This window comes from Chelmon rostratus, chromosome 12, assembly GCF_017976325.1.
Source record: "Chelmon rostratus isolate fCheRos1 chromosome 12, fCheRos1.pri, whole genome shotgun sequence".
In the NCBI taxonomy this organism is placed as follows: domain Eukaryota; kingdom Metazoa; phylum Chordata; class Actinopteri; order Chaetodontiformes; family Chaetodontidae; genus Chelmon; species Chelmon rostratus.
Window position 1 is genome coordinate 26,597,516 of NC_055669.1, and position 11,662 is coordinate 26,609,177.

General features: G+C 51.9%; 1 protein-coding gene across 1 annotated transcript in view; it reads right to left on the bottom strand.

Annotated features, from left to right (window-relative positions):
• Window positions 1-767: 767 nt before the first annotated feature.
• Window positions 768-11,662, bottom strand: part of lamc1 (laminin, gamma 1) — a 43,515-nt gene continuing 32,620 nt past the window's right edge. The window contains exons 8-28 of the mRNA XM_041949029.1: window positions 10,762-10,898; window positions 10,531-10,653; window positions 10,048-10,237; window positions 9,683-9,795; window positions 9,337-9,558; window positions 8,819-9,007; window positions 8,243-8,488; window positions 7,954-8,107; window positions 7,709-7,851; window positions 7,444-7,622; window positions 7,178-7,334; window positions 6,843-7,048; window positions 6,683-6,762; window positions 6,459-6,596; window positions 6,233-6,377; window positions 5,988-6,137; window positions 5,383-5,497; window positions 3,684-3,883; window positions 3,410-3,568; window positions 3,231-3,330; window positions 768-3,024 (exon numbers count right to left, since the gene is read on the bottom strand). Coding sequence (XP_041804963.1) covers window positions 2,768-3,024; window positions 3,231-3,330; window positions 3,410-3,568; window positions 3,684-3,883; window positions 5,383-5,497; window positions 5,988-6,137; window positions 6,233-6,377; window positions 6,459-6,596; window positions 6,683-6,762; window positions 6,843-7,048; window positions 7,178-7,334; window positions 7,444-7,622; window positions 7,709-7,851; window positions 7,954-8,107; window positions 8,243-8,488; window positions 8,819-9,007; window positions 9,337-9,558; window positions 9,683-9,795; window positions 10,048-10,237; window positions 10,531-10,653; window positions 10,762-10,898 — 3,403 coding nt within the window. The 3' untranslated portion in view covers window positions 768-2,767. The remainder of the gene's footprint in view (window positions 3,025-3,230; window positions 3,331-3,409; window positions 3,569-3,683; window positions 3,884-5,382; window positions 5,498-5,987; window positions 6,138-6,232; window positions 6,378-6,458; window positions 6,597-6,682; window positions 6,763-6,842; window positions 7,049-7,177; window positions 7,335-7,443; window positions 7,623-7,708; window positions 7,852-7,953; window positions 8,108-8,242; window positions 8,489-8,818; window positions 9,008-9,336; window positions 9,559-9,682; window positions 9,796-10,047; window positions 10,238-10,530; window positions 10,654-10,761; window positions 10,899-11,662) is intronic.

Consider the following 11,662-nt stretch of genomic DNA (forward strand, 5'->3'; position numbering starts at 1 on the left):
AAAAAGTGGACAAATAAAACAAATATAATAATAATAAAACATGAAAACACAGCATGAACATGTTCATGAACATCTTTTATAAAGATCAAATTAAAAGTTCTGGAGTCGGTGAGGTTTATGGGGATCTTTTATTCTGAAGTCGTGTGATCGGAAGTTCCGCAGTGAGCGGATGACGGTGATGACGTCAGGACTGTGCGTTCACTTACCGGCTGGTTCGAGCTCCAGGATGTTCATACCTTGGTTACCGGCTAATTAGCAAGTCATTGCTAAAGAGTGAAAACCACAGATGTCAAGAGTGGTTGATTTTGACGTTTTCTTCCTTTAGGATGAATAAAATAATCAACTTATATAAAATAATAAATCATTTTTAAAGCCTTTCAGACGCACCTGTAACCTTCCTGCCTGTAATAAAGGCTCATACTGTTCTAAACCTGCTCTGACTAAAAAACTACACGTATCTTGTTTGTTATTGACAGCAGCTCCAAGAAAATAGGCAGAATCACAATGAGCATGAAAAAACTTTACAAGAACTCTAAATGATCTAAAAATTCATGATGAAAAAAGCTTAAACCTTCATGAAAGCTGATGTTTTATTGATATGTGACTAACATGCTAAGCTAACTGTGACTATGCTAAATACACCTGCCAAACAAGCACCTGAGCACTTCTGCTAACTGATTCAGGCCTGCATCATCCACAGAGCTGCTGAAGTGGCCGTGAAGTGTTAGCAAAGACAAACACCACCCATCCGCAGACCGCTTCCTGTAGTAATTTTTTATTATTCAAATGTTAAGTTTGGATTTACAGGCACATGGAACAAACAGGGTCATTCAGGTCCTCACAGGGCTGGAAACACCACGTCACATGACACAAGAAAACTGAACCCAGGAGTCCTGCAGGCCGTGCAGCACCGCGTCACCACCCAAGACAGCAGGTTACAATACAAATAACTGGTACATCATAACTTAAAATACTGTTTATACATCACGTGTCATGTGCTGCACGGCCTGCAGAGCAGCCGTCTGGATGGAGGCCAGTCCAGTGAACATGTGAGGTTGTCACACGTTCGACATTCCCTCTGCAGAGCTAAAACTCATTTTGGCTGTTTCTCACTGGATCAGGATCCGGTTTAGTTTTCTGATCAGGACCTGATTTAAAAAACCCGCTTCAGTACCAACACGAGGAGACGGCGTGAGGACGACAAGGACATTTTCGTGAAATAAAACATGGACGCCCTCGTCGGGACTGTGATTACTTTATATTAAGGCACAAAACACTAATTCAAACAGGTAACTACTGTAGCAACATGTGACTGAGCTCATTACCGCCATGAAGTCAGTGAGTAAATTCAGTAAAATGACTCGTGAGGCAGGAGACGCCTTTAAAACTTGGCCTGATTGGTAAAAAGGTCAAAGCTCAAAAAAAAAAAAAAAAAAAAACAACTAAACACAAGTATTCAGTTAGGTTGAATTAACATGTGAAAACCCACAGAATCAATAAAACACAAAGGAAGTATTGGCGTTGCTATGAGGCAGCAACACTGAGCCTTGTATACAAGCAAGCATATTATAATAACATACCACAGACGTTATCGTAGATATTTCTATATATTTAACCTGGAGGTTTCAGTTGATTGATTGTGATAGAACTTAATGTGGCTGTTTGCATGTTGGAGTTTTATTCTGAAAATCAGCCAGTCCTGAATCATTGAAGCATATATTTACACAAATAACAAATTCCTCACTCTATGTCATAATAAAAAACATTCACACAAAAATATAACATTTGAAATAATTATTAGCACCAGTGTATCAGATAAAATTCTCGCTACGCAAAATGTACAAAGTTGCATAGTGTTGGATTTAGCCTGGAAGAAAACGATAATGCGTGATGGGTAAAAACGCCAGTGACGAGCAGCAAACGAGAAGATGTTTGTCGCGTTCTAGCGTCGGAGCCGGTTCTTACGGGAACAAGCTGGTAGAACATCGCGTCGAAGCTTGTTCCCATAAGACCCGCGGCATCTCGTGACGCTGACCCCAGATCCAGACCTCGCGGGAACGGGACTTTAAAGACCGTTCTTCTGGACTCGGAGGCTTCACGTGCACCAGCAGAGCAGGCGTGGCTTTACTCAACGACACGGCCCGGAGGAGGCGTGAATACTGCTGAGGAGAAGAGGAGGAAGACTCCTCCGCTGACGGCGTCACGGCTTCGGGAGAAAGGAGGAGACAAGCGAGAGGATTCCTTCACTGTGTGGATTCTGAGGAAGAAAAGAACGGCGAGGATGTTTCCGGCAGCGTGCCGCCGCACATTCAGCTGGCTGAAAACTGTGACACTCTGACGTAGCTGGTGTTTCCCAAGGCATGATGGGTAACGGCTGGTTAGACTAGAAAACACGAGCGGGCCTTCCTCCAGGTGAGAGGAACTTCCTGTGTGAAGCTTCCTCTTGTGGAGCAGGCGGGTGCAGTCACGTCGGGTTTGTGGTTCTGGTTTTTCTCCGAGGTTCCTCCACCTCTCTGCACGGCTTCTCGACGCCGCTGAGTTCATTCTACCGTGACCACGATACTGCGTCTCAGAAAAAAACCTAAAAACAAAACACACAAAAAAAAAGCTGCTTCTCTTCTGTTAAAACCGTGAACTTGAAATGTTGGCTTCTCTCTTGAAATGAAAAACAAGGACAAGGATCGGAAAACAAAACGTTTGAAAACTGTTTTGGTAAAAGTTCGATGTGAAGGGGGGGGGGCGCCGGAGGAGGAGGGGGAGGGCGGGGTTAAGGCCTCTCCAGAGACGGCGTGTTGAAGCAGCCGTCGGGTAGCGTGTTCTTGATGTCGTTGAGGTTGGCGATGTCGGCGCGGATCTCGCGGATCTGCCGGTCGTAGTCGTTGATCATGTCCTCCTGAGTCCGCGCCACGTCGTTCAGCTCCGCCAGCTTCCTGTCCAGCTCGCTGTTCGCCATCTTGCTTTTAGCGCTCTTCAAGGACTCGTCGATCTGGTTCAGCTTGCTCAGGTCCACCTTGTCGATGTTTCCTGAAAGGAGATCAAAGAGAATATGAAGCAGCACTCACTGATCAACTCTATAAATAATAGCTAACCACTGCCTGACAAGACGAGTTCTGGGGAGAAAAAGTCTCCCCTGGTTTAACTGGTTGAGATGGGGGGTTTATTTTTATTAGAGCCTCTGAACTGGATGATGTGTGCCGGACCTGGTGCCGGGCCTCTCAGACTGTTCTTACCCAGCTGATCCAGCAGGGCGGTGATGGTGCTCAGAACCGTCTTCACGGCGCTCTTGGCCTTGCGGGCGTTGTCCTCTGCCTCCTTCGCGTTGTCCGACGCCTGAGGGACAGTAAACATCGTTGAAGTGGTTTTACAGATTAACGCTTTGAAACGAAAGCCCGGCAGGAGCGGCTCATACCATCCCAGCCATCATCATGTCCTGGTTGGCCTCGGCCTTCTTCCTGGCCAGCTCCTTCTCAGCGGCACTCAGCTGGTCCATCATGTCGTTGACCTCTTTGTCCAGCTTGTTGGTGTCCTGGAAGGCCTTCTCTGCGTCCTCCTTGGTCTTGGCTGAGCCCTGAGAGGACACAGGTGGAGTTGACAGTGAGGAGGAAGAACCGGTAAACTCACCCACATACTTCCAGCTGACCGCAGACAGCGGGTCGGCCGGCTGCCGCGACTTCCTGTCCTACCTTCTGCACGTTGCTGGCGATCCTCTCTGCCTCCTCCGCCTTGTTCTTGGCCTCGCGGGCGTCGGCGGCCGCGTTGCCGAGCGCCGCCTCCGCATCCTTGGTCTTCATGTTGGCGGCCATGATGGTGTTGTTGATGGCGGGGATCTTGCTCATGGCTTCCTCGGCAGCGGTCTTGTTGTCGTTAACCCTCTTGTCGAAGTCTGCGAGAAGTTACAAATAAAACAGAAAAAATCAATTAATAAGACCGACAGACAGACAGACAGGCAGAGAGACAGACCGACAGACAGGCAGAGAGACAGGCAGACAGACAGACAGACAGGCAGACAGACAGAGAGACAGGTAGACAGGCAGAGAGACAGTCAGACAGTCAGACAGACAGGCAGACAGTCAGGTAGACAGACAGGCAGAGAGTCAGGCAGTCAGTCAGTCGGACAGTCAGACAGTCAGACAGAGAGACAGGTAGACAGGCAGAGAGACAGTCAGAGAGTCAGACAGTCAGACAGACAGGCAGACAGGCAGACAGTCAGGTAGACAGACAGGCAGAGAGTCAGTCAGTCAGTCAGACAGACAGGCAGACAGAGAGACAGGCAGACAGAAAGACAGGCAGACAGGCAGAGAGACAGAGAGACAGACAGTCAGACAGACAGACAGGCAGACAGGCAGACAGGCAGAGAGACAGACAGACAGACAGGCAGGCAGTCAGTCAGGCAGACAGACAGGCAGACAGTCTGTCAGACAGACAGGCAGGCAGACAGACAGTCAGGCAGTCAGTCAGTCAGTCAGTCAGTCAGACAGTCAGACAGTCAGACAGTCAGACAGACAGACAGACAGAAAGACAGACAGACAGACAGACAGGCAGTCAGTCAGTCAGTCAGACAGACAGGCAGGCAGACAGACAGGCAGGCAGACAGACAGGCAGAGAGACAGTCAGACAGGCAGACAGGCAGGCAGAGAGTCAGGCAGACAGACAGAGAGACAGGCAGACAGAGAGAGAGGTAGACAGGCAGAGAGACAGTCAGACAGTCAGACAGTCAGGCAGACAGGCAGACAGGCAGACAGGCAGACAGTCAGGTAGACAGACAGGCAGAGAGTCAGTCAGTCAGTCAGACAGACAGTCAGACAGGCAGACAGAGAGACAGGCAGACAGGCAGACAGGCAGAGAGACAGACAGTCAGACAGACAGACAGACAGACAGACAGGCAGACAGGCAGAGAGACAGACAGGCAGTCAGTCAGTCAGGCAGACAGACAGGCAGACAGACAGACAGTCAGGTAGCCAGACAGGCAGACAGTCAGGCAGTCAGTCAGTCGGACAGTCAGACAGACAGACAGACAGACAGACAGGCAGTCAGTCAGTCAGTCAGTCAGGCAGACAGACAGGCAGACAGTCAGGCAGTCAGTCAGTCGGACAGTCAGACAGACAGACAGACAGACAGACAGGCAGTCAGTCAGTCAGTCAGTCAGGCAGACAGACAGGCAGACAGTCTGTCAGACAGACAGGCAGACAGACAGGCAGGCAGACAGACAGGCAGACAGGCAGGCAGAGAGTCAGTCAGTCAGTCAGTCAGACAGTCAGACAGGCAGACAGGCAGACAGACAGACAGGCAGTCAGTCAGTCAGGCAGACAGACAGGCAGACAGACAGACAGACAGTCGGTCAGACAGACAGACAGACGGACAGACGGACAGACAGACAGGTACCTCTCAGGTCGTTCAGGATGCTCTCAGCCTCTCTGAAGGTCGACTGGCCCTTCTTCGCTGCCTCCTCAGCCAGAGCTTTGGCGGCGTCTGCTCGAGCCAACAGCTGATCAGCAGTCTGTCAGACAGGAAGAGGAAACCAGGCATGAGCAACAGAGCACAGAGCAGCAGATCATCTGATGATGATTTCATCTGCTTTATGTGACTGTGACAGGACAATAAAGTTGAAAAAACTTTATTGAGGCCACTACGTTAAAATGACGTTATATATTTCTATATTATACACAGCACACAGCCTGTATATGTTTTATTTTCTTACTGTTTTTATCTTTATCACTGGTTTTTATTCAGTATTATTTTGAACTGTCTGTGTTTATTTCCCTCATCTCCTCCTGAAATGCTTTAATCCTGGTTCAGCCATGTGACAGACTTTGTGATGCATAAATAAAATGTATGATTATTTTTCTTATGATTGACGAGCTGCTCCCGCAGGCTGCAGGACAAGCTGTCCTGTGAGAAACACCGCTCTTTGATATCAGCACGTGTTAGCAGCGCTTAGCTTAGCACAAAGACCGTAGTAGCAGCAGGTCAGGCTGCAGTCAGCGTACCTGCTGCTCACTTTTGCCTTTCTCCAGCAGTTTGCGGACTTCCTGCTCTTTGCCCTTCAGGTCGTCTCTCAGGTCGTTGTATTCCTTCTCCGTCTTATCGATCAGCTTGTCGAGGTCCGCCGCCTCCTTCTTGATCTTACTCGCTTCATCCTAAAACACAAAGAGATATTCGTATATAAATGATAGAAAACATTTCTAGTCAGCAGAGAACTTTGGTCTGAGCAGGTTTCCGCTGAGACCGTCACCTCCATAGCCTTGGTGTCCAACGGCGGGACGCTGGTCAGGTTGGCAAAGATCTTTAGAGCCTTGTCTCCTGCATCTTTGGCCTCAGCCTGAACCTTGCCGGCCTGTTTCTCCAGATTCTTGGCCAGCTCCTTCGCCTCGTTGTACCTGAACACAACAGAGACTTTAGACGTGCGTAACGCTGGGGGAGGTCTGACCTCTCAGACGGGAAGCTTCAGGGTCACGTACTTCTTGTTGAGCTCGTCGATCTCCCCGCTCGTCTTGCTCTCACCGTCCAGAGTCTTCAGCAGCAGGTTGTATGCTTTGGTCGACGTGTCGTTGGCGTCTTTGGCTATCTTCTCGATCTGGTCGGCGTCCATCTTGTGCCTGAGAGAAGCACAGATACATGAAAGTCTTTGCCGACACGATACCCGAGTTTCAGGATGCTTCAGGAGGGATCTCTGCAGTCTTACTTCTCAGCCAGCGTGCGAGCCTCCTCAGCCAGCAGCGTCATGTTGTTTGGATCTCCGGTGCCGCTGGGGGGTTTGATGTCCTGCAGAAGACATCAGCTCTGTTAATCAGGCTGATGAAGGACTGACGAATAGTCGCTGTGACAACAGTGACATCACTCACCACTTTGCCGATGGCGTCCTTGGCCTTGTCCAGCTCCTGCCGGGCTCGGTCGATCAGGTTCTCGGCGTCTCGGACTCGGTTGCGGGCGCGGTCGGCCTGAGTGCTGGTGTCCTCCACCGTGTTGCGGATGTTCTGCAGTCGGTTCCACTGGGTGGTCAGAGTGCCGTTGATGTTGTTGAGACGATCCAGCAGACCTCTGTCGACATCTGCAGGGTCAAAGGTCACGTTGGATAAATCGTGGGCGGGCACACTGTGACTCTGTTGTGCGTTGCTACATCAACGCTCAGGATGCATTCTGGACCCCGACCCGGTGCGGAGTAAAGACGCTGCAATACCTTTGCTGGTCTGAGCCTCCTCCAGCAGCTCCATGATGGCTCTCTCTGCCTCCTTCAGACGATCCTCGAAGGCCTTATCGCTGACGTGGTCCTGACCCGAGCCGAGGTTATCGATCAGGGTCTGCAGGTCGTGAAGCTTCTGCCTCTGCTGGTTCACCTGCAGAGAGAAACCAAGCTTTAACTTGTCTTTGTGCAGATGTACTGAACCGAATAAGAGCCTGTTCTAAAGTTCTTCCTGTCGTCAGTGTCTGTCTCGCTGTCCTCACCTTGTCTCTGACCAGGCTGTAGCAGGAGGGACACTGCTGGCAGCCCGGCGCCGAGCGGTTGTAGAAGTAGTTCTCCTCACACATGTCACAGCGAGCTCCGACGAAGCCGGGCCGACACTCGCAGCGGCCGTCCTCTTTGCACTGACCTGACTGGGAGCCTTCGGGGTCGCAGTCGCAGGCTGCGGGGGACAAAGAAGGGGGACACGTGAGACCGAACCAAAGTCCACACTCTGACAAACCGCCGCAGTCACGCCGCCGTCCTTACGTTTGCATCCGGACGCGCTGAAACCGAAGAAGTTTCCCTCGCAGCGTTCGCAGTGTCGGCCGGTGACGCCGGGCTGACACTCGCACTGTCCTGTCGTGATGTCACACTGACCGTTGGTGGAGCCAATCGGATTACAGTTACAGCTGTGGAAACGAGGAGAGCGAGACTTAGAACGACACAGAGAAGCAGCGGCAGGTGACTACAAACAACCGGACAGTTCTGATGAAGAGGAGAGGACAGCTGACCGCTCGCAGCCGTTGCCGCTCTGCAGGTTGAAGAAGCCGGGCTGACAGGCGCTGCAGTCGCGCTCGGCCACGTTGGGTAGACACTGACACTGACCGGTCACCTGAGAACAGCCGGTCTGTCGACCAACAGTGCCAAACGGAGAGCAGGAGCAAGCTGAGGAGGAGGAGGACGAAGGACAGAAACAGAAAATTCACTAAGACACGGTACATCTCGAACATCCACCATCATCACAAGAACGTGATGAACGAGCCTCGGCGCAAACACGTGACCCTCAGGACTTCCTCTTACGTTTGCATTTGTCGGCGGGGTTGGTGGACAGGGCGTTGCCATAGAAACCCTCCTTGCAGCGGTCGCAGAAGAAGCCGTCGGTGTTGTAGATGCACTTGAGGCACTCTCCGGTCTCGCGGTTGCAGTTGCCGACGGCGTTGGGGTCGATGTTGTCGCTGCACTTGCAGGCGCGGCAGGCTCGGACCGGCCCGCTTTGACCCAGCGGGTCGCCGAAGAAGCCGTCGTCACAGAGCTCGCAGCGCTTACCTGCAGACAGGTGAGCACTGTTACAGTAATGTACGGATGAAGCGAAGTCTCGCCTCTAAGTGTCCTGTGTGTTCCAGAGGAAACACACAGGAGGTCCAGAGGAGGTCAGTAAGATTGTGTCTGAATGTCTGCTGGTTCTTCCTCCTTCTGACCCAACCTGCTCTCTCTAACGAGTCAGGTGTGCCGTCACTGCACATTCAAGCCAAATGTTCAGCACGAGTCTTTGTTTTCCAGGAAGCGTTGGAACCTTTACAAAAACTGTACGAGGGAAAGGTGATGGCAGCTCCGCCCCTCAGCAGCATCTAACCTGTACAGGTGCGGTGTGATTACCTGTGGTCCCTGCAGGACAGTTGGTGCAGACCACCTCTCTGGTTTTGGGGATGACAGCGCAGGTGGCTCCGGCCGGACAGGGGCAGGGCTGACAGTCAGCTGACGTCCCCCGGGTGGCGTCACCGTAGAAACCGTCTCTACAGCGCTCACAGCTCAAACCGGCGGTGTTGTCCTGACAGTCACATGCTCCTGGACAGACACACGGACATGAATGCAGTCATTTCACCAGTCAGGAACCAGTTAGTAACCAGTCATTTAACCAGTCAGGAACCAGTTAGTAACCAGTCAGGAACCAGTGACCAGTCAGTGACCAGTCAGTGACCAGTCAGGGACCAGTCAGGGACCAGTTAGTAACCAGTCAGGGACCAGTTAGTAACCAGTCAGTGACCAGTCAGGAACCAGTCAGTGACCAGTCAGTGACCAGTCAGGAACCAGTCAGGAACCAGTTAGTAACCAGTCAGTGACCAGCCAGGAACCAGTCAGGAACCAGTTAGTGACCAGTCAGGGACCAGCGTTACCTGTCTCAGGGTTGCAGGCGTCGCTGTGTCCGTTGCAGTTGCAGGGCTCACAGGGGCTGAAGGCTCCGAGCTCTGGGCGGGCGCGGCGATATCCCAGAGTGCACTGCTCACAGTGTTGACCCTGGTAACCCTGAGGACAGGTGCACCGCTCCACCCAGCGGGCCGGAACACCTGGACCCCGCCTTGCCGTCACCAAGGAGACGTCGTCGAGGTAACCCGCACCTGGAGAGACAGAGTCATCAGCAAATGATGCTCAAAACTCTTCCTCCTGTGTGTGTGTGTGTGTGTGTGTGTGTGTGTGTGTGTGTGTGTGTGTGTGTGTGTGTGTGTGTGTGTGTGTTCGTACTCCTCTCGCTGTAGGTGCCGCGGATCTTGATGGCGGTCAGGTTGTGGAGAAGTTTCTGGAAGTCGGAGTGGCTGACAGGTGGCCTCCAGGGGTAGTCGGTGCTGTCATGGAGCCTAAACCACGACAACAACAGGTTGGCAGATCGTCAACCAACATCAATCTCACTTAATCCAGGTGAACAGATTATGACCAACAATCAGACGTACTGCAGAAGACTGATTAGAACCAGACTGACTGATTATCAGCAGAGTTTAAATCCGCAGGTCGTTTAAAAGCAGATCGACAGATTATGAAACAAACATGGAGGATGACTGAGATCCTGAATCCTGAGCCCAGACCAGATGAGATAATCTGACCAGTCTCACCTGAACACATATGTCTGCATGTTCTCGTTAGGGTAAGCGTTGCCCTGGGCGATGAGGGGGACGGCCACCCTCAGGTCAGCTCCCTCCAGGACCAGATCCTCCGCCGACAGCCGAGTGTCCCGCCGGTCGACCCGGAAATTCAGACTCAGGTTCTGTCCATAACTCAGCATCTGGTTCCCCAAAAACTTCTCTGTGACGCACAAAAGCACAAGAAAGACACACAGGCTGTCACACAGGTGGAGAGCACCTGCAGGCCCACCGACCGGCTGAGAGCGGGCCTGCAGGTCCACAGACCGGCTGAGAGCGGGCCTGCAGGTCCACAGACCGGCTGAGAGCGGACCTGCAGGCCCACAGACCAGCTGAGAGCGGACCTGCAGGTCCACAGACCAGCTGAGAGCATACCTGCAGGTCCACAGACCAGCTGAGAGCGGACCTGCAGGTCCAGATTTGAATAAAGTTTAAATTGTGTGTGTGTGTGCGTACCTGGGGCTATGAAGTACATGGGGAAGTAGTCGTCTGAGATGAGGGAGATTTCCTGTCCGCTGGGAGACCACTGGACGGACACTCTGGAGCCGTCACGCTGCTGACCGGTCCACTGCTCGTCATCTGACACACACACACACAAACAGAGTTCAGAACAGCGACACCCATCACCGTGGTGACGTGTCCCCTCGGGGGGTTTCTACCCTGCGTCTCGCCTACAGGCGGTCTCACCTCTGGAGAAGGACGAGCTGACGGCGTGGACGCTGAAGCCTTCGGCGCTGTCGCACACAGACGAGTGCTGGAAGCAGAAGCAGGGGGTGCAGCCCTGAGGGTTGTTGGGGTCCAGGTTGAAGTAGCCCAGTTTACACCTGACGGACACAAAGAGGTTGAGACACTCCAGCCTCACCGCGCTCCTTCCTGTGAGCTCAGCGCTCTGATGTCGATTCATCTTACTTCTCCTCCTTCCTTCTAACACATCCACCTCCTCAAACGCTGAACCTTCTCGCAGTGAAACGAACGACTGATTTGAACTCTGGACGGCGGCGGTTTGTCAAACTACTTCCTGTACAAACTGCAGATGTCGACACTCAGCGAGGGAGATGAGGAAGACTCCGACGCCTCAGTGACACGTTGAGAATTTCTTGCCACATTCGGCTGCAAACAGTTTTGGTTTTTTAAATTTTGAGTCACTATGAAGGCTGAAATCTCCTTCAGCACTGAACATCCTGCGTCCAACTGGAAGCACTTTACCGCCCATCATCATCACTGTCATCTTCATCGTATATAACGCACATCATTATTCTGCACATCAGAGGGGTAATTTAAAGGCGCTGACAGCTAAATGAAGCTGCTGACGAGCTGTACTCGCTGTGTGTGCGTGCGTGCGTGTGTGTGTGTGTGTGTGTGTGTGTGTGACACAGATGGAGAACAGACGACAGCAGCTGTTTGTTCTGCTTTCTGTGGCTCTGCGGCTGATTTAGCTGCACATGTTGGAAATGACTGAATCTTATCTCATGTACTGTCCGGTGGAAGGCGTCCAGTCCGGCCTCACAGTGATCACTGATTATCTTGCCTGTCTGGATCCTGAAGAGGACTTTTAGTTGAGATCAGGACTCATTCATTCATTAAATAG